At 47.6% G+C, this 21,929-nt stretch overlaps 1 protein-coding gene across 1 annotated transcript in view; it reads right to left on the bottom strand.

The window, feature by feature from the left end:
- Window positions 1-434: 434 nt before the first annotated feature.
- The window catches only part of MAML3 (mastermind like transcriptional coactivator 3), a 576,691-nt gene continuing 555,196 nt past the window's right edge, over window positions 435-21,929 (bottom strand). Inside the window, exon 5 of the mRNA XM_029596416.1 lies at window positions 435-3,731. Coding sequence (XP_029452276.1) covers window positions 2,743-3,731 — 989 coding nt within the window. The 3' untranslated portion in view covers window positions 435-2,742. The remainder of the gene's footprint in view (window positions 3,732-21,929) is intronic.

Consider the following 21,929-nt stretch of genomic DNA (forward strand, 5'->3'; position numbering starts at 1 on the left):
TTTACCCTTTCCAGCTTGCCATTGCTTCCTTTAAGTAATCTGGATGACGCTGTTCCACACGTGAGATCTGTGGGCCCACTTTTTAATAAAAAAAAGAAAAACATAAGACAGCCGGCTGCAGGAAGGAGGAGCTAGGTTGGGTGGGAAGGCAGATGGGTACTCTCTCGTCCCATCCCAGGGGTCGTCATCTCTTCTCCCCAGCTCGATTCTGGTGATCCTGCCGGCAGGAGGAGAAAGGAGCATCATATCTCACCTTCTGCTGGCTCCTGCCTCCACCAGGCTGTTTTCAGTTCTGCAGTGTCTGTCGCCAGCCCCTTGGCCGGCTCTGGGAGTCCTTCCGGGCAGCAGAAAGCCCTGCCACCTGGCCATGGAGTCCACGTCCCGATGAGGGCTCTAAGAGACGCTTTGCATTTAATCAGATAACAAGCTTATTTATTTATTTATTTTATTTCTCTTTAAAAGTGGCTTGTTAACATCACTTTATTTCTACACGTCCGAGATCTGTACAGCTTTTAAAAGGAAATAAGCAATGCTTAATGTACAAAGTAAAAACAGAAAACTAGAAATATCTGAATAAAGTAGAGCAAGCTTCTATAAAGTACACAGTACAAATTAGTAATTAGACATTGTCTGAAGTGCAATACCACTGCAGTGATGATGAGTTAAACAAGGAAAGAAAAATACTCTATCTTTTAAACAATCAGTATATATAATATATATATATTTATATATAATTATTTTACAGATCATAGACCCAGTGATAGCTGTATTTCTGTAAAAAGATATTTACAAATAACCATTTTACACATTACATGTACATCAGCACCATAGTAAAAAGTAAAAAAAAAAAAAATCTATTAAAATCTACTTCTCTAGTACTTGGTCCCAATATGGAGTATTTGGAGGAAGCTTTACAAACAGTGATTCTGTCCTCGTCACAGAGTTGTAACACTCCTTACGTTACCACGCCAGTTACCGCGCTCACCATTCTGGGGATCTGTCTTAAGCCGATTTCCCTAGGTCGGTTCTTCCCGGACGGGCGAGCCGCCCGCAGCAGTACTGCGAGAGTCATCGGCCAGCAGACGTGCAGGACAGGACTCTGCACCACGCCCCTTCCAGGTGACAGGCCAACGCCCCCTTCCTCTGATTGGGCGACCCACGTGAAGAGGGCTGGGCCACGCCGAGCCAGCCTCTTAAGGAACTGGAACAGGTCCAGAACCCGTGCAATGAGCGTAAACCCCAGTCTGAAGCAGCTCGTCCACTTTTCAGATGGAGCCATGTGGTGCACCTTCCCCCTTGTTATAAAAGAAAGAAACACACTGCATCTTCTTCTCTCTACCCCCACCTCGATGCTATAGTGTGACAGAGATCTAGTCCTCTGTAATGTGCTTTTTATCTTTCAGCCCTCGGCTGGTTTCTGTTGTTTACGGCAGGGAGAAGCTCTGGGGATGGACAATCTGGGTCTATGGGTAATGGGGGTCCATTTTACACATCCTCATCGCTCACACTCCTGGCCATTATCTAACAGTAAGAAGCCAGTGAACAACTGGAAAGAAAATGGCAGAAGATAAACCAATGGGAGAAGTTGACTGCTTGGAATTGATCGGGGGCTTATGCTAAGCGGATCAGAAGGAAAGCCCAACCGATCCTCCTGGGTGCGTTAAACATCTGAAGAAACGCTGCGTGTGCAACATTTTCCCATGGGGGGGGGGGGGGGGGGGTGCTTTCTTTTCCCCATCAAATTTAAATCGAGTTACAGATGATGAAACTCACACCTAAGTGTTGTTTCCATTGACTAATGATCACTGGGGTCCTTTTTTTTCCTGTCTCTTTCTGCCTTGCTTTGTAAAATCCCTCAATTTGCTGTAGAAGAACAGAAGTAGCTCCGCACAGTATGCGCTTTATGGCACATGCATCCCAGCCCCGGGGGAATGCTTTCATACTCCGAACAGCAAGAAAGGGAAATACCTGGAGCTTACGCTTCCGTTCTCCTGCTGCAGGGTTTCGGGTGGCATCCACCGCGCTGACTCTGGTATCGCTTTATTTGTATTCCCTCACACTAGTGCGGTCGCACAGGAGCTCGGATCGGGGGGACCTTCGCTACGCCCTGTCTAGCTTCTCATTGTCTTTTCTGGTCTTGCCTCGCTCCTGAAAACTCTCAGGTTTCTCCCTCACCGAGTGCCATTTGCACTACCAGACTGCACGTCTTTCTGGCCAACAGGCAAGTGCCTGGACCCTCCCACTCAGTCACAGGTAGCCTATAACATACGGCCTGAGCCTCGCTCCTCATTTGAGACAGTAGTTTGACTTTAACTTGCCTTCGACCCACTGAATTCAGCACACTTATGGCCCCACAGGTAAATTGTGTGCAATCACTCAGTAGCCCCGGCAGGTTCCAGACCAATCTGAACACCTCCCTTTGTACGCCTGACACTGTTCCTTTTTCGTAATGAACCGGGGCAGGTAAGGTATGAGAACACTGCCCACTCTGTAAGCATCCCTCACATCAAAGGCTGCCAGTGCTGTCCACCGACTGCCCACAGATGCCACCTAGTCTTCAGGCCTCTGCCTCCCCCACAGAACACACTGCTGTGGGGGCCACCATTGCTTTGCAAACTTGATAATGACGCTTTAATCACTTTCGCAACCAGCTGCTCAGCTACACAGAAAAAAAAACCAAGGATGAGCTAACATCCTGTTTCCACCCAATCAGAATTGTGTTTAACTGTACAAGCACATCCGTTACGGGTTTCCAAATAATTCATCAAGTTCTTGCATCCACTCGTCAGAGGGTCCCCCTTTAATGATAGAGTCTACGAGGTCTGGACTGTCTCCGATCCCTGGAAAGGAGCCCCCAGCTCCGTCACTGTAACTGTACGACATTTCCTGACCAGGATTGCGGTCATAGCTCGGAGCAAAGTTACTGCCTGCCATGTGCTGGTTGGGAGTCTGATTGAAAGCAGTCAGACTAGGGACTCCCTGGCCCACACCAGGCATTAGTGACCGTACCTGGTTGCTTCCCTGTTGTCCAGGCAGTGACTGGACCATTTGTCGTCCCATGGATGGAGTCAAGGTTCTTACAGTTCCCGTGCTGTCCACAATCGTCTGGTTGAGTCCTTGTGGGAAGTGCTGCTTGGACATCCTTGGCTGTCCAGGCTGCATGGGATACACCGTGCCGTTGTTGTACGCCCCAATTTCACCACTAGTCCTCCCTGGCATCCCCTGCAAGCTTTGCTGCTGCCAGTTCTGCGAGGCTTGTGAAACCGTAGTTCCCATGATGGTTTGAAGCCTCGGAGCCTGAGGCCTGGGCATGGCCTGGCCAATGGCAGGTCCTTTCATTTGCTGCTGATGCTGTTGGGCCAGGGCCGAGTTCACGAGAACGCTTTGGCTAAACCCTCCGACCATCCCTACGCCCTGCCCAGAAGCAGGCTGCCTTGGTGGTCCCTGCCCCGGGTTGTGTGCCATACTCATGCTGCTTTGGTTTGGATGCTGCTGCTGCTGCAACATTTGGCTCATGCCCGTGCTCATGCTGTACATTCCTGCCGGGCCGGCTGATGCGTTGCTATACGGAGCCATCCCCATTTCGGGCTGGGCAGCTGCCATGGGCATGGTGCCGGGGTTCTGGGAGGGTGCCATGGGCAGCATGCCCGCGCTCTGGGCCATCATCCTCGACGTTCTCATGCTCTGAAGGGCTGCTTGGTTCCTTGCCACGGCTATGTCCTGCGGAGAACCTGCAGAAGACAAAGAAAACAGAATGACACACCAAGCAAATTGCATCTACTGAAGGAGAATGAGACTTTCAAGTTGTTTTTTTTTGCTGACCCAGAAGCAGTTTTGGACCTGCTCCTTGGGGGTTCCAGTTCAATCACAATTGGCTTCTGTTGGGGCTACGGTGTCATAAACCTTCATTCGCCTGGGGACTTTTTTCCCCATATGCTGTAACCCCTCTCCCAACTTATCTAGCCCAGGATTTATTTGTAACATGACCTGGCTGATAAGAAGGATGACCCCTCTCAGGAGGTGAGACTGGTCACTCTAAGTCATCAATGACCGAGTCGTGAAAGAGATGAAGTAGAAATGCCATCTGCTCAAGCAACTCTCTCATTCAAGACAGTCACAACTTAGTGCCATGGGGGGGCAATTTTCCAAGCCATCTACCCAGGTACAGAGTAATTTACCTGCGTGAATCGGCTCTCTGACAGCTGCCTTCCCCCACCCCCCCCCATGCGGCTGAACGTTAGCACGGCCTGGAGCGGAGGCTTTCCTGAGGGCGCGCTTAGGTTGGCAGGGGAGGGAAGCCCACGCGCACAGGCTGCGTTTTACATTTTCATGCATGGGGGTTTTTTTTTTCCCCCCATTTAAAAAAGTGGCTGCGGAAAAAGCAGGTGCCAATGGGGCTGATGTCAAAGGAAAAGGAGGCATGAATCCGTGAAAAGCCCGATGGGGGAAAAGGATGTGCGGAACGGATACATTCAGAATACAGTCAGGCCACAAAATATATAAATAAGTAACCTCCAGGCCCCATCCCTGAGCCACCCACCCAAAAAAAAAGCTTGAGGAATGGGCTGAATAGAGCAGGATCTCCCTCCTAACCCCCTAATATATTAATAAAAAAAAAAAAAAAGCAGGCCTTAGTGACCCCGAGTCCAACCCTCAAGCCCTCCATGATACTGAATGAAAAGTCAACCAGCCCTCTCTCCTGCATCTTCCCCATCCCCATTAACCCCCCTAAAACTCCAGCTGAGAGCGAAGGACATTGTTAACCCCTTCCAGCGCTGCCCTGACAGTAATGCGAGAAGCGGCTGGAGGCGGGCAAGAGGAATGCGGTGCTTCCGGCTGGAGTCCGGAGAGGGACACAGGAGCAGGCTCGGTGACCTTACTCTTAAGTATCATGGGGAGGGCGGAGCGGCCTTGGGTGGCTTAAGGCCTGCATCTTTTTTTTTTTTTTTAATTTGGGGGGATGGTAGGTTAGGAGGGGGATGGGGCACTAGCCAACACATACCTAAATTATTTTGGGGGGGGGGGGGGAGGGGGGGAGATGAGGGATGGGGCCAGAAAGACATTTTTTTAACCTATACTTAATCAACTATCTTTTAAATATAGCTAATTAAGTACCAAGTCATCCGAGTTCATGGGTCTGGATAATGTTAGGACTGCTCGGTGCTGGCTACCTCAGCCGGATAAAAATAAAATATTGGTCAAGTTAGCTGGATAACACTGCTCCACCCCTGCCTTAGCAGGCTACGTTTTTAGCCAGGTTAAGTCGGAGGTGGCGAAAGCAGCAGCAATTTCAAAACCCGCTGTTAAAGTCAGTGATAGAAATTTAAGCGCAAAAGTGGGCCTTGCAGGCCCAACCCCCCACCCTGTGAATATGGACCCCAATATATATCCCTTTGCAATGAACGATGTGGGGCTCGTCCTGGGGACTCAGTGCTGCTTTTCCAATGCTGGCTCAGGTTTTCTGTCCCTGGGCAGCATTCGGGAGACTCCCAGCCATTTCTGCTCAGTAATAATTCCTGCTGACCGGATTCAGAGGGTGCACAGCTCCGGCCGAGCTCAGTCGCTGCATGGGCTAGGAAGGTGTGGGGGAGGGGGATGGACTATGAAAAGCAGGGAATAGCGGCTCTTCTGACGGAGCTGGGACTCCAAGGGAGCAGGAGGAAGCTGCTGAGTGAATGAATTCTCTGGCTCACAACTCCACACACTATTTCATGTATTTAAAAGCATCTATTACACCCACCCTTCCAAAAGGTGCCCTAAAACACACACAATTTCATAAAAGTAACAACATAAGAACATAAGAACATGCCATACTGGGTCAGACCAAGGGTCCATCAAGCCCAGCATCCTGTTTCCAACAGTGGCCAATCCAGGCCATAGGAACCTGGCAAGTACCCAAAAACTAAGTCTATTCCATGCTACCGTTGCTAGTAATAGCAGTGGCTATTCTCTAAGTGAACTTAATAGCAGGTAATGGACTTCTCCTCCAAGAACTTATCCAATCCTTTTTTAAACACAGCTACACTAACTGCACTAACCACATCCTCTGGCAACAAATTCCAGAGCTTAATTGTGCGTTGAGTAAAAAAGAACTTTCTCCGATTAGTCTTAAATGTGCCCCATGCTAACTTCATGGAGTGTCCCCTAGTCCTTCTACTATCCGAAAGAGTAAATAACCGATTCACATCTACCCGTTCTAGACCTCTCATGATTTTAAACACCTCTATCATATCCCCCCTCAGCCGCCTCTTCTCCAAGCTGAAAAGTCCTAACCTCTTTAGTCTTTCCTCATAGGGGAGTTGTTCCATTCCCCTTATCATTTTGGTCACCCTTCTCTGTACCTTCTCCATCGCAATTATATCTTTTTTGAGATGCGGCGACCAGAATTGTACACAGTATTCAAGGTGCGGTCTCACCATGGAGCGATATAGAGGCATTATGACATTTTCCGTTTTATTCACCATTCCTTTTCTAATAATTCCCAACATTCTGTTTGCTTTTTTGACTGCCGCAGCACACTGAACCGACGATTTCAATGTGTTATCCACTATGACACCTAGATCTCTTTCTTGGGTTGTAGCACCTAATATGGAACCCAACATCGTGTAATTATAGCATGGGTTATTTTTCCCTATATGCATCACCTTGCACTTATCCACATTAAATTTCATCTGCCATTTGGATGCCCAATTTTCCAGTCTCACAAGGTCTTCCTGCAATTTATTACAATCTGCCTGTGATTTAACTACTCTGAACAATTTTGTGTCATCTGCAAATTTGATTATCTCACTCGTCGTATTTCTTTCCAGATCATTTATAAATATATTGAACAGTAAGGGTCCCAATACAGATCCCTGAGGCACTCCACTGTCCACTCCCTTCCACTGAGAAAATTGCCCATTTAATCCTACTCTCTGTTTCCTGTCTTTTAGCCAGTTTGCAATCCACGAAAGGACATCGCCACCTATCCCATGACTTTTTACTTTTCCTAGAAGCCTCTCATGAGGAACTTTGTCAAACGCCTTCTGAAAATCCAAGTATACTATATCTACCGGTTCACCTTTATCCACATGTTTATTAACTCCTTCAAAAAAGTGAAGCAGATTTGTGAGGCAAGACTTGCCCTGGGTAAAGCCATGCTGACTTTGTTCCATTAAACCATGTCTTTCTATATGTTCTGTGATTTTGATGTTTAGAACACTTTCCACTATTTTTCCTGGCACTGAAGTCAGGCTAACCGGTCTGTAGTTTCCCGGATCGCCCCTGGAGCCCTTTTTAAATATTGGGGTTACATTTGCTATCCTCCAGTCTTCAGGTACAATGGATGATTTTAATGATAAGTTACAAATTTTTACTAATAACGCAATTTTTACTAATAACGCAATCAGAAACAATACCATCACGCTACAGGTTTAACAAAAGGAGGAGGCATTAGAGATATCAAGCAGTGACAATATAACAAACACAGGGAGCGCGCGCAAGAGAAAACGTCGGTCAGCGTTAGCTAAAGCCGTGCTGAACAAATGTGGTTTTACCAGTTTCTTAAATTCCTTGCTGTCTTGGGTAGGGCGGATATAGCTTAAGCGTTCCCTCGTGTAGGACCAGAGATGGGAAAAGGAGCCAGATAGGCAAGCCGGTCTCAGTGAGGGGGATATTTAGTAGATATTGTCTGGAAGAGCGCAAGAGACGTGAGGGTGCATGAATCCGTAAGGCAGAAGCGATCGAAGGGGAAGAAACAGAGTGAACTGCGTATAAGCCCTGCAATTTGTATTGCATACGACAGTGAACTGGCAACCAGTGTAACGACTTGAAAATAGGTGTCACGCGCTCTCGAATGTGTGTCCCCGTCAGTAGATGGACACCCACAGAGAAAATGTTTTCTGGTTTGTTTTTTTTTTTTTTTTAGAGTGAGATACTTGTTCTGGTGGATTATTTTTTTTATTTGCAAAAGCAGGTTGACTTGGACCTGTCACGGGGAAATTCAACGCAGCATGGCAGATCCCCGAGCGTATGTTCCACTGAGTTCTGTGCAGCAAACGCGTCTCCTTCGTTACTGCTGGAAATACTGACTGTGACCTCTGAGACTTCAGTCGATTACAGAGGAGACAAAGGGAGCTTCGCCCACCTTCCAGTTCTGGGTTAAACACTGCTGCTGCAATCCTCTTTCAGTCCCTGAAACTAAGTACAGTACTCATATACAGTAACAAAGCCTGAACTGTATCATCGTAAAATGTGTAACCTTGTAAGTTACCTTGGCTCCGAGGCAGTGGAAAAACCATTAATTAATTCAGTTCTACTTTATCATACGTTAATGGCCCCCTTTAAGGATGGCAAGACCAGGAGTTACTGAACCACGACTGCCATGATCAAAACTGACAGCAGTTGAGTTGTTGGATATAGCTCGGGGTTAAGTGTACAGCACCCAAATTCATGGACAGACTAAATGTGCCAATTCAACATGAGACTAACTTCATGGCTAGTTTAGATTTTGTAATACAACATCACACTACTTCCTCTTATTTTGCATGAGACGCGAGAATACTTGCATTAAATTACTGCGTTCCACCCCAACTCTAATTCTTAAAAGGAATTTACAATGTGACCATCATACTAGGTGTCATCAAAAAATGTTTGTCACACATTCATATCTCCACCTTTTTATATAATCATCTGCCTTCACATACATAAAAACTTAGAAAAGGACCAAACGGTCATTCCAGTCTGCCCAGCAAGCTTATGGTAGCATCTGCTGCACCATACAAGTCACCCCCTTACTTAGTTTCCCAAATCGTCAAAGTCAGGGCCCCTGTTGGTTGCTGTATGAGTCCAATTCCCCGTTATCTCCTGCCGTTGACGCAGAGAGCAATGTTGAAGTTGCATCAAAAGTATCAGGCTTATTGGTTAAGGGTAGTCTGCCATACCAGCAAATTACCGCCATGCTTATTTGTTTTCTCTGACCGTAAAATCCAATGTTCTTGTTGGTTGCTGTCTGAATCTAATTCCCCTTTTCCTCTTCCCCCCCTTCCATTAAAGCAGAGAGCAATAATGGAGTGCATCACCAGTATCAAGGCTTATTGGTTAAGGGTAGTAACCATATCACCAGCGAGTTACCCCCAAGAACTCTTTTCTTCATTTCTAGCCTTTAGGGATCCACAATGTTTATCCCATGCCCCTTTGAAATCTTTCACTGTTTTGGTCTTCACCACCTCCTCCATAAGGGCATTCCAGGCCTCCACCACCCTCTCCCTAAAGAAATATTTCCTGTTGGTTCTGAGTTGTCCTCCCTGGAGTTTCATTACGTGACTCCTAGTTCTACTGATTTCTTTCCAATGGAAAAGGTTTGTTGATTGTGCACTATTTAAACCTTTCAGGTACCTGAAGTTCTGTATCATATCTCCCCTGCTCCTCCTTTCCTCCAGGGTGTACATAGTAAGATCCTTCAACCTCTCCTCATAAATCATTTGATGAAGACCCCCCACCATTTTGGTCGCCCTTCTCTGTACCGCTTCCATCTTGTCTTTGTCTCTTCGGAGATACGGTCTCCAGAACTGAGCACAGTACTCCAGGTGAGGCCTCACCAAGGACCTGTACAAGGGGATCATCACCTCCTTTTTCTTATTGGTTATTCCTCTCTCTATGCAGCCCAGCATTCTTCTGGCTTTAGCTATCGCCTTGTCACATTGCTTCACCATCTTCAGATCGCCAGACATTAATCCCACCAAGGTCCCTCTCTTGCTCCATGCACAACAGCCTTTCATCCCTCATCACATACAGCTCTAGGACTGAGAACATTTTTTGCAAACAACATAAAACAGTCACTGGTACCACCACCCAATATGAGCTTTGTACTTATCTCATAGGGTGCATTCACCGTCATTTTTATCTTTTAAGAATTAAAGTTGGGGTTGAAGTAACATAGTGATTTAACTTAGATTTTGCTTATTCCCGACTGCCCATCAGCCTTTCTACCCTTTGGTTTGAGGGACAGGATGTGCATCACATGGAGTCTTTGTAGATATCTTTAAAAGAAGCAACAAGAAAGCCCAGGCATTAACATCATCTCTTGTTGCTTCCTTAAAAAGGAGACGCCAGTTTCTTGCAGCAGGTTTTCCCTTGGCAGAAGCACAGGTGTACGGTCTGGCTGGTGCTGAACTCTATTGGTCAAACCATAGCTGGCAGAATGCAGCTGTTCTGCTTCCTGCTTCAGCCCCTCCCCTCCAAGCTATTTGTAGGGAATAGGAGGCGAGGGGCTGGAGAAGGCAGCTGAGCAATTGTTTTCTGCTCAGACGTGTCTGCCCTAGCTTCGCCTCTTTCCTCCTGTCCCCACAATCGTGTGTCAAATAGGCTGCACCACATGAGTGTCCTTGTGTGTATGTGGGTCAGGGGGAACAGGACGAGAGGGGCAATGAAACCCATCAGTAGGTCAAGACTAATTGATATTGATAGTGAGCAACCTGGCTGTCAACCATTTAACCTTGGACGGAAAAGTTGTGTGGAGATCGCCCACTGACTTGGTAAAAGTAAATTGTTTTTATTTTTTGAATAAATCCAAAATGTGTAGGGTTTGTTGACAATCAGTTATTCATTATTTTCTATTTAATTTATAAAAATTTTTTTTTAACTTTTTCTAGTTTTTGCTTTTATGTTTTATTCTTATTTCAAGTTTCATCTTCAGGCTAAGTCAACCTTGTTTTCTGAGTACTACCCTCGTCCTTTCAACAACTTTTTTGGCTCCCTTCCACGTTCTTTTAAAAATCTGGTGCCTAAAATTCACAGTAATACATGTGGGAGCACCGTCCTATATCCAAGCCTGTCGCTCATACTCCCCTCTGCTCCACCTCCCATTTCTTTCTAGCCTTTCCCTTGTGCCTAGTTCCACCTCCAATCACTCTCCCCACCTACCACCTCTCTGCAATATTATCTTTCCCTGGAGCATCTGCTCATCCCATCTTATCCAGTGGCGTAGTCATGGCTCAAAAGGAGCTTTCATCAACTAACACCACAATGAGGTCACAAGACACAGCAGGAGGCTTCAATTGAAGCAGGCCTCGCATGAAACGTAAAATTACAGGCTGTACAGAGATGAGCATACCATGTACACCATGGTGGTATGCGCCAACTGCACTAAGATGAACTCTAACAGAGTTGGTTTTTAAGCCACCTCCAATAGTTGTAGAAAGTAATAAAGCCGTTTTTGTGTGGGGCTTCAGAACGGATCTAGGGCCTTCTGCTCACACCACACAGAAAACCTCCTCCACTTCAGTCCATAGGACTTTCTAGTGGATAGCTTTCTAGAAGCCACCAGGACCCAAGACAAATCCTCTAAAACATCAAGCAGCTGCAAGATTAACCTCTCAACATCCAGGCTGGGAGCGACAGGGCCTGGAGGATGGGATGCCGCAGCCTTCCCTGATCTTGCGTGATGAGATCTGGGAAGTCCCCAGACTGATTGGTCTCTGGATGGAAAACTCCTGCAGGAGTGGAAAGCAGACCTGCAAAGCTTCAAGAGAGTTTTCGCCACTAAGGGAATCGGAGGATGTGCGTACAGAAGACCCTTGCTCCAATGACGGGCAAGGGTGTCAGAGACTGGTTTGCTGTCTGACCTGTACAGGGAGCAGAACTGAGGCACCTTCCTGTTACAGGGGGATGTGAACAGATCTATGTCTGGGCTGCGGAATATCCGATTTGCTACTCCCTGGTCCAAGGACCACTCGTGAGATCTGAAGGCTTGACCCAGCCTGTCCTTTACCACGTACTTCATTCCGGCCAGGTACATAGCCCTGAGCACCATCCCGTAGGACAGGGCCCATGACTAGATCTGGACCACTTCCTGACAAAGGAGGTACGATCCCATGCCTCACTGCTTGATGACATACCACATGGCTATCTGGTTGTTGGTCTGGATCAGGACACCTTTGTTGTACAGCCGATCTCTGAAAACCCATAATGCATACCTGTTTGCCCGAAGCTCCAGGAAGTTGATACAGATGTGAGCTTGAATGTCAACACCCAATACTAGAAGTGCTGTTTTCCCTCCACAAAGTGGAGATACTTCCTGTAACCGGGGAAGATCTCGAAATGGGTGTATGCATCTTTTAGGCCGGTCCCCTTTCTCAAAAGGAGAATTAAGGTGCCCAGGGAAACCATCTTGAACTTTTCATTTTTTTTTAAAAACTTGTTCAAGGTCCTTGGGTCTAGGATCGAACGGAGTCCTCCTGTTCTTTTTGGAATCAGGAAGTACCTGGAGTAGAATCCCCACCCTCTTTGCCCTGGTGGTATAGGCTTCACCATTCTGGCTGTTAAGAGGGAGGAGGGCTCCACCAGTAGTACCTCCTGATGCACTACCAGCCCCCAATATGGGCATGGAGGGCAATTTGTCAGGACACCCAAAAGATTAAATTGGTACCCCTGTCGGACAATGGACAGAACCCACTATTCTGAGGATATACTGGGCCACTGGTTGCAAAGAACTGCAGCCTGCCCCCAACCGGAGGGTCCATCGTCTTGGATACGAGCAACTGGTTTACTCTCCCTGCAGCCCTGTCAAAACCCCATCCCCGAAGTTGACTGAGGAGCCGGCTGTGGCTTGGGGGCTCTCTGCTGCCTGGGATGGCCGCGGGAGTCCTGATGGTGTTGATAGGAGTGAGGAGGCGGAGGATAGTACTTTCTTTGGCAAAAGACAGACTTCCTTGGCCTTGGTCTTGCCAGCCTCCTGGATGAGAATGGGTCTGGAATACTGGTGGAGAGTTGTTGGAGGGTTTCTTGGTGGTCCCGAAGTTGGGCCACAGCATCCCTCACCCTATCTCCGAAGAGATTCTTTTCAGTATACAGCACATCAGAAAGTTGTTTCTGATTGGAGATCCAAGGCCCGCAGCAATGCCATTCTGCAGAGACTCTCGATGCAGTCTCAAAAATATTTTAGGTTGCACGGACCTCATGTTTTCCGCACTTCAGGCCCTTATGCACCAGCGACATGAGAGTGTCCTGCTGCTGTTGAGGCAGCTGCTCAGCCACTTCCTGCACCTCCTTCCAGATGTCCCCTGAGTACTAGTTCATGGAGAGCAGACAGGCAGCAATGCAGGAAAATAAGCATAGCGCCTTGGAACACCTTCCTCCCAAGAGCATCCATCATTTTGCGGTCCTTCTCCGGGGTGCCAAGGAATGGGTCTGAGCGCGCTTGGCCCTCTTGAGAGCGTTATTTGACCACCATCGACTGGTGAAGCAACTGACGCTTAGCGAATCTAGAAGACTTCTAGATGAGGTAGACCCTGTCTGCCTACATATTAATGGGAGGCACTGTGAGGGGTATTTCCATATCCTCAGCGGTAGCTCCTTAAGGATCTTGTGTACCGGGACTGCCATGATCTCCTTAGGAGGCTCCACAAACTGGAGGATCTCAAGCATTTTTGGCCTGGCATCCTCCTCCGTTAAAAGTTGAAATGGCTGGCCTCCCCCATCACCCTCATCAACCCTGTGAAGGTTAAGTCCTCAGTTGGGGGTCTTCTTTCACTCATCTGAAGGAGAAAGGTCTGACAGGAGACCATCAAAGCCCTTGTCGGAGGACTCTGAAGGATCATAGGGACCCTCATCCTCACTGTATACTACAGGGGATGGGGCCCTAGGTGCTCGGCCTTCATCTAGAGGTACAGGCACCGGTAAAATTGGACGGGGGACTACAGGCCTTGGCATCTCCTCCAGTCTCAGTGGAGCTTCCTCCTTGGAGGAACCAGCAATGACCACCACATTGGTAGGGGGGAGGCCTCGGTGCCCCGCCGGGCACTGGTACTGTCTCAGGAACTGGCACAGCTGGGTCAGTAATACACCTATGAGCACACTGAGCTTCTCTTTAGAAAGGTATGATGCCAGGCAGCACTGGCACCAGTGCTGACAGCGCCACAGACCTGATGCCCTGCAATGCCCGATCCACCGCCCACTAGACTTGACGCTCCAGCTCCTCCCCAAATGTTGCCGATGCCAACACCGATTGGGAGGAAGGAGGGGTGGCCAGATATTCTTTGGATCTGCGAGGTGGATCAGTGACTGGCATCAAGACCAGTGGAGACCGTCGTGGACCCCTGGCACCGATAAAGGATTGGCCCTCCTCGCCGCAGGGTCACTTTCGGGGTATTGCAGCAAAAGCTGGTACATCCCTGCGCCCGGCATTGTGCATCGACAGGGACTGGTGCTGATGCTTCTTAGGCTTCCCTTGATGCTCAGCCCGGTCTTTCCCCGTGCCAAGGCCGAAGACGATGAACCTGGCGTCCTTGGCCTGGAGGAGATTGCCAATGGTCGGTCTCCTGCACCCCTATCTGCCAACGGTACCGACAGTCCCGCCGATGTCGATGACACACTGTCATCGGTGTGGCTCACAGGTCCATCGATGCTGATGCCAAAGGCTCAAACTTCCTCAACTGGAAGCACTGATCCATCTTGTCAAGTCAAAGCTGACATCCCTTCAGGGTCATTTGAGTGCACAAGCAACAACCCCGGACATCATGCGATGCCCCCAGGCAGAGGACACATATCTCATGTGGAGCCAGATATGGTCTTTGGGGCAACGACAAAAACCGGACGTGGCCATGATGAAACGAAAAAAAAAAGGGACCGTAGAAACGAAACACTGGTAGCGGCCGTCGATGGCTGGCAGGCACTAGTGCACCACTGCCACGGAGGGAATCTACCACGAATGCAAACCTACCAGAATCGCTGAAAAGCCTGACAAGGACATTACGGGGAGGCAACGAGAGGGACCCGGTGACGGACGATACCAAATACTGCGAAAAACCGCGATGAAAGGAAAGTTTTCCACTAGGCCAGAAACAGCTAAAGTGAGCTCACTCAGACCATGAGGCTTACAGCTCCACTGAAAATAAGAGTCTGGAGAGGGACCACACATGGTATAGGGCATGCTGGGCATGCTCAGTGTGTCTAGTCAAAGTTCTAGAAACTCTGACATAAGTTTTCCGCATTAGGGCTCCAATCTGATGATGTCACCCATTGTGAGAACTACCATCCTGCTTATCCTCAGGGAATTAGTGTTATAGGGCCTGGCTGTAAGGTTTGCCTTGCTGCCTTTTCATAGACAAGGTTGCTGATATTTGAGTCCTTAGTGTTACTGCTGTTAAAAATAAGGTTCTAGGTGCCTCAGACACTGTGTGACCTAAATGGCAGAACAGGTTTCCTCATCTGTGTCGTTTCCAAAATTGATGTTTAGTATATTTGTATTAGTTAGATATTTTTAAATAGGCAGCTTGCTGTGTTCCTGGCCACCAGACGATTTCATCTCTCGCTCTCTCACTGTCCTCTTCTTGGGCCACTCCTTCCCTTCTCCTTAGCTAGCAATCAAGAAAATTCACAAATCCACATGTCATAAAGGATTCATCCAGTCCTCAGTCACCTCAGTTTATAAAATGCATTTTATACACGAGTAGCACACCTTTAGCCTGGCCATGACAGTTTTGAAAACCTATCAGATTATATATGCAACCTGATTCGGCCAATCCATTCTCATACACAATTTCTGGCCCTATATATCAAAAAAATTCTTCCTCCCCACCCGCCACCATTGAACACCCCTGGGTGACGCGGGTTACCTTTGTGAGGGACGGAAGAGGAAGTTAAGCAGGAGGTAATCTTCCCCCACGCCTCTGGAGAGCGGTTATTATAATATAACAGATACGCTAACAAATAGTTTAAATCTAGGGGACGAGGCGAGAGTTGACAGAACACCAGGATGAGAATCCCGCTTTCTGACTGGCCAAGCACCCAAGAAAGCGGCACGTAAAGTTAGTCACTATCCATTTTCTTCACAAGCTATGGTTTTGCTGGAAAAATGTTTGCATGATAATAATATCGGTAGCCACTTCTCTGATTCTTAGTAATTTCCCTGTTGGGTCGATGGCCCTTGAATCTGTCTCAGGCCCTCAACAACTCAAGACAGGATGCAGACAGCGAGGAAATGGCTGGGTTAGGAAGTTACCATCCCCATCACTGTGATTCACCCCCCAAGTACACCTTTACACACCATCCACTCCACAGAGATTGCTCGCTCTAATGCGCCGACGTTCAGAGTGATAAAATCTCCACCCTGTGTCAGGACGCCAGGGATTCCAACGCGGCATGTAGTGTCCTCTTCTTGTTTTGCCACGATGCTTAGGACCTGAAGCAGGATTTACATACGAGCTCCACAAAACCCTTGTCGCAATCCTCCTGAGAGACTCAGAATCCTACACGTGCTCAATTTTCATTCGGAAGAGGTAATAATTACCAGGTTTCCTGCATGCAGAATCTGCCAGACGCAGGAATCCATTATTCTTCATCTCAGAGCTAATTATGCAGCCTCATCAAAATAACTTAAAGCCCTAGTCTGAAAGGAGATATACATGTTTCATCACCCACTTATGTAGTTTAATAGGCTGAGTTTAGAAAAGGTTATTTTAAAGTATGTCGGTCTTCAGTTAAATTGAGGAAAAAAAAGGAGAAGGGGGGGGGGGGGGGGTCCGGTGCCTGGCAACTAGCATGTAATAAAGACAGACTTATTCGTGCTTCCGAGGGGAACGGCCAATCCCTGAATATGGACCTGATCACTATCTGCAACCTGATGCAGACATGCGAGGTAGGGCCAAACCCACACTTCCTTCAGGGCAGGAACTAAAATGCATATTTTACAGCAAAGTGCCAAAAAAGACCGTGGGCTTTAAAATGGACAATCTGGTCTAATTTTTAATTCCTTATTGCAGCAAAATGTTTAGGTTGTGGGGGAACGTGTGGAGCAAATTTGCTAAACAAGTGCTGAAGAAAGACCAGCGATAGCTGCTGGGGGATGCATAGAATAGCGGGATAGATGTGCGTTATTTCTAGAAAAGAGCTTTGATGTAGCCTGGACAAAGTTAAAGGGGTACATCCTATGATATTAAGGGATCACAGATGCTCGCTCTCTTTTCTTTCTTTACTTCATGGTTTCCTCCTGCTCCTGTGTACTTCCAGCTTAGTTGGGACCAGGGCTGGGATCCTGGGCCACGAGCCTTCGCTCACAACTACCCTAGGATTTCTTTCCTATTTTATAACCTCTGCCGACGGTGCTGACCCTGCAATCACGCACCCTAAATCCGGCCATTAGATGTCGCCACTGCACAATGAGCACGCCTCCCGCTCCTCTGCGGGATCCCCAGCCCCAGAGAACCCGGGGAACGGGAGCTAGATCCCTCGCTGCATGGCAGCGCGCCCAGCCACGGGTGCCGGATGAAAGAGATTGTCCGATGGATCGTTGGAGATGCAGGACTGGAGGAAAGAATGATCCCAGGGAAGAAGAAGTCGGAGGAGGTTTCCACTTTCCATATTCTGGACTTTACTTGCCTTTCCAACCCAGAGGGATCACAATCTAAGGGCCTCATTCACTAAGCATTTTCCCCAAAGACACAGAAGGGAAAAGAGCTTTGGAAAAATCAGGCCTTGAGATAGTACTTGAGGCAATGGAGCGTGAAGTGATTTGCCCAAGGTCACGAGGCACATCAGAGGAATTTGAACCCTGGCTCTCAGCCCTCCGCTGTAACCTCTAGGTCACTTCTACACTCCTCTCTTACATGCAGGCTTGAATTTTTTTTTTTTTGTTTTTCATGGATGTGATTGAACCCCCTTCCAAAACAGAAATTCTGGTTTTCCCTGCTTCTCCCCCCGTTCCTTCCGTTTATTTCAGAGTAACCAGAATTAAGGACCTAAACAGAGGCGAGGCCAATATTCAAAGAGGGTTCAATGTCTGTTTAGCCAGATAAGCAGGACTTGTGCGCCTAAGTAGCAGCCGCCGAAAATGTGCGCACGTTCAGCAGCCGCCACTTAAGTCATCTAAGTCCCTTATACTGCTAAAAAGGTAGTCGCATAAATAGTAGGCATGAGGTGGGCGGAGCGAGTTAGCCAGACTAATTGCTGCTACTCGGACTTAGCCACATAAACCATACAGTTAAGCTAGATGTGCCACTTAGCCTTATATGGCTAAGCACTCAGTTATATGCATATATTCAGTGGCATAGCCAGATAGGTTCTCACCGCTAATTTACTTAACCATCCAGTTTTGAATACTGATCCAGGCATTGCTAGGTACTTAAAAGATGCAGGGCACAGGCCCATAAGCCCTCCTCTTCCTTCCTCCCGAGATTTTGATACTTAACTCAATCTCAATCAGCAGGTTCTCTTGCGTTAGGTGGCGCACGGTCTTACTTCCAGCTCCGGCCCCTGGAGTCCCGCTACCGGGGAAGGACTCCCTGGGCCTACGCGGCACCTCACCGCAGTCTGGCCACCTTCGAGCTCCCCGGGCCACGCGGCAGGCCCCCTAGCTCAGGCCTTGCCACAGACGCGACTTCCACTTCAGGTTCAACGCCGGCCCTCTTAAAGGGCCAGTGGTGCGAAACACCCGGAGGCGCCTCCCGATGACCTCATCTGGTCCGGACTATAAAGGGCTGAGCGTGTCTCCTACCCTGTGCCTTGGCAATAGGTTTACTACCTTCTGGTAGAATGAGTTGCCACAGAGTTGTTCCTGCTCCTGAGCTCTTGTCTCTTCTCCAAGCCTTTGATGTTCTCTGTTCCTGCCTGTGTTGCTCCTCATCTTCCTGCCTCTTCTCCTCCCCTCATTTCCCTCGGACGGATCTCAGTGTTGAACCTGGCTTGAACTCTGACTCTGTTTCTACTCCGCCTGCCTCTGACTACTGTCTGGCCACTGACCCTGATTGTTTTTCGCCAGTCTCTGACCACTGCTTGGACACCGACTCTGACTGATCTCCGCCTGCCTTGACCACCACTACCTGAACCTGACCCTGTTCTCTGTGGCCTGTGCTCTCATCGTTTCTTCCTATGTACTGGCCTGCAATGACTTCTTCTCCACGACTCCACTACCTCAGAGGCCCGCACCTAAGATCAGCCGGCCCTGGCACCCGAGGGCTCAACCTAAGGGGAATGTGGGCTGGTATTGGTGAAGCTCCAGTTGGGCCTCTGCTCTCGCCAGCTCCCACTGCAACAGGAAGGAGCCTCAGTTCTGCTCCTGTACAGGTCAGACAGCAAACCAGTCTTGGTCACCCTTATCCGTCATTGGAGCAAGGATCTTCTGTATGCGTATCCTCCAATTCCCTTAGCGGTGAAGATTCTCTTGAAGCTTCGTGAGAACAGGGGGACTATGATCCTCATGGCCCCTTCACTGGACGAGACAAGTCTGGTTTCCACTCCCAAGGGAGTTGTCCATCCAGAGACCGATCAGTCTGTGGACTTCCCCAGATCTCATCATCCAGGCTGTCGCTCACAGCCTGAATGTTGAGAGGTTAATCTTGCAGCTGCTTGATCTTTTAGAGGATTTGTCTTGGGTCCTGGTGGCTTCTAGAAAGTCTTGCACTAGAAAGTCCTATGGACTGAAGTGAAGGAGGTTTTCTGTGTGGTGTGAGAAGGCGGCCTTAGATCCATTCTCCTGCCCCACACAAAAACAGCTTGATTACCTTCTACTCCTGTAAGAAGCTGGCTTAAAGACCAATTCTATTAGAGTTCATCTCAGTGCAAATGGCGCATATCAGCAAGGTGTAGATGGTAAGCCCATCTCTGTATACCTACAACTGTACGATTTATGTGGGGCCTACTTCAATTGAAGCCTCCCCTAAGGCCTCCCGCTGTATCTTGGGACCTTAATGTGTTTTTAGCTCAGCTGTCAAAAGCTCCTATGGAGCCATTCTGATATGTCCAGGTGGGACTGCATGTTGGGGGTCATGTCAAGGCTCATTCTGTTAGAGCTATGGCAGCATCAGTGGCCTACTTGCGAGCAGTTCCCATGGAGGAGATTTGCAAAGCTGTGACGTGGAGAACTCTCCACACATTCATATCTCAATACTATCTGGGTAGGGATGGCCAACGCGACAGTAGGTTCAGCCAGTCTGTCCTTTGGAAACTGTTTGCGGTTTAGAACCCACCCACCCTAGGGCCCATTGTTTGGGTTCAGGCTGTCTCCCTCCTCTGTTACCAACTGGAATGTGGTTGTTGTGCCTGTTGGTCCCTTTTTGTGTTGGGGAGCAACCGGTATCTAGGGATTCAATCACGTGAGAGAATTACCATCCTTCTTGTCCTTGGAGAAAGCAGAATTGCTTCCCTGTAACAGGTATTCTCCGTGGACAGCGGGATGTTAGTCCTCTCAAAACCCTCCTGCCACCCCGCTGAGTTGGATTTCTCCTATTTTTCGTTTTAATTATAATTCTGTTATAAGACTGGAGAGGGACCCCACATGGTATAGGGCATGCTCAGTTTGCCTAGTCAAAGTTCTAGAAACTTTGTCATGTTTTCTGTACTGGGGCTCCATCTGATGATGTCACCCCATGTGTCTGCTGTCCTCAGAGACCACCTGTTACGGGTAAGCAAATCTGCTTGTCTGTCCCCCCCCCCCCCCCCCCCCCCCAAAGTCATTTGGCAGCCCAACTGACTCCCTCACCGTTCTTTTGTTTCTAATGCACTTGAAAAGGTTTTTATTAGTTTTGCTCTTTGTCAAGTCTCTCCTCAAATTCTCTTGGTCTGCTTTATTAGTATTTTGCATCCAATTTGGCAGTGGTTAAGTGCCTGCCTATTTTCCTCATTAGGTCCTGCTTTGTGTGTTATAAAAGATATTTTTTTGTCTTTGATAGCTTTTTTCACAGCACCATTTAGCCATGCTGGCAGATGTTTCTTCTTTTTCTTTTGACCTGACTTAATTTATGGAATGCATTTTATCTGGGCTTCCAAAATAGTGTTTTTAAATAGTTTCCATGCCTCATGCAGACTTTTATCGCTTGTAATTGTTCCTTTTAGTTTATTTATTTAAAGTTCCAAGCCTTATCATAGTCTACCATTTTAAAACTATATGTTATTGTGGTAGTTTTATTTTTTTTTCATCAGTGATTATCTCAAATTTGATCATATTGTGATTACTGTTGTGAATCGGCTCCACCACTATTGCTTCCTGCATTAGATCCTGCATTCCAGTGAGAACGAGATCTCACTGGAATCTCGTTGGCTGTAGGTGCAGTTGCTCCATGAAGCAGTCATTCATGCTGTCTAGAAACTTAATCACTTTGTCATGCCTCAATGAGACAGTCACGGAATAAATGCTAGGGTGATTGAAATGTCCAATAATTATCCTGTATGAGACTTCATGCCTTCGGTGGCTGTGCTTCAAAAATCTGGAACAAGGTACCACTAATCCTACACCTCAAATTGTCTTTCCACACTTTCACAACACCTTTCCTTAGAGTCCTCGTGGGAGAGAAACTCAGTCTCTCCGACCCATCTACCTGAACTGTCAAGTAAGGATTATAATTTATACACCCTGCCCTCTAAATGCTATCCACTGTGAATATAAATGACCTTCAACCAACATATTGTAACTGTTAGTTAAAACCTGATTATGTAATCCACCTTGAGGCCACTCGTGGAAAAAGGCAGAATACCAAATAATTACTACTGCGGATAACACTATATTTTCACAGTTTTGTGCAAGATCCTTATGTACTGTAAGTCCTGTAGGTTTTATTATTTTAATGTAATGTATTTTAGGTATTTCAATAGCTGTGATTTATAGTCAAGCTTTTCCTTAATTCAGATGATCCATCCATCTCTCTCTCTAATAACTGGACTAGCGTTTTAGTTAAGCTTTTCGTTCTCTGAACAAGGCATAACTTTGCAGGCAGGTTATGCATTTTTCTACCACCCATTTTAGAAAATTTGTCTTCATCCTTTGGCTTATTGTCTCCACCTTTATCCCATCCCCCGTCTAATTTACACATTGGTCCATTCTCACCCAGTTTCATATGTTTTGTTCCTTCTCGACATCATTTTCTAGCAAAGTTAGCTTTTGATCCCCTGTTATGTATCCTGGAAATGTGATACTGTGCGTTTTAGTTTCTTGCTCTCAGGAAGAGCATAGTATTTATTTG

This window comes from Rhinatrema bivittatum, chromosome 1 (genome assembly GCF_901001135.1).
Source record: "Rhinatrema bivittatum chromosome 1, aRhiBiv1.1, whole genome shotgun sequence".
NCBI lineage: Eukaryota > Metazoa > Chordata > Amphibia > Gymnophiona > Rhinatrematidae > Rhinatrema > Rhinatrema bivittatum.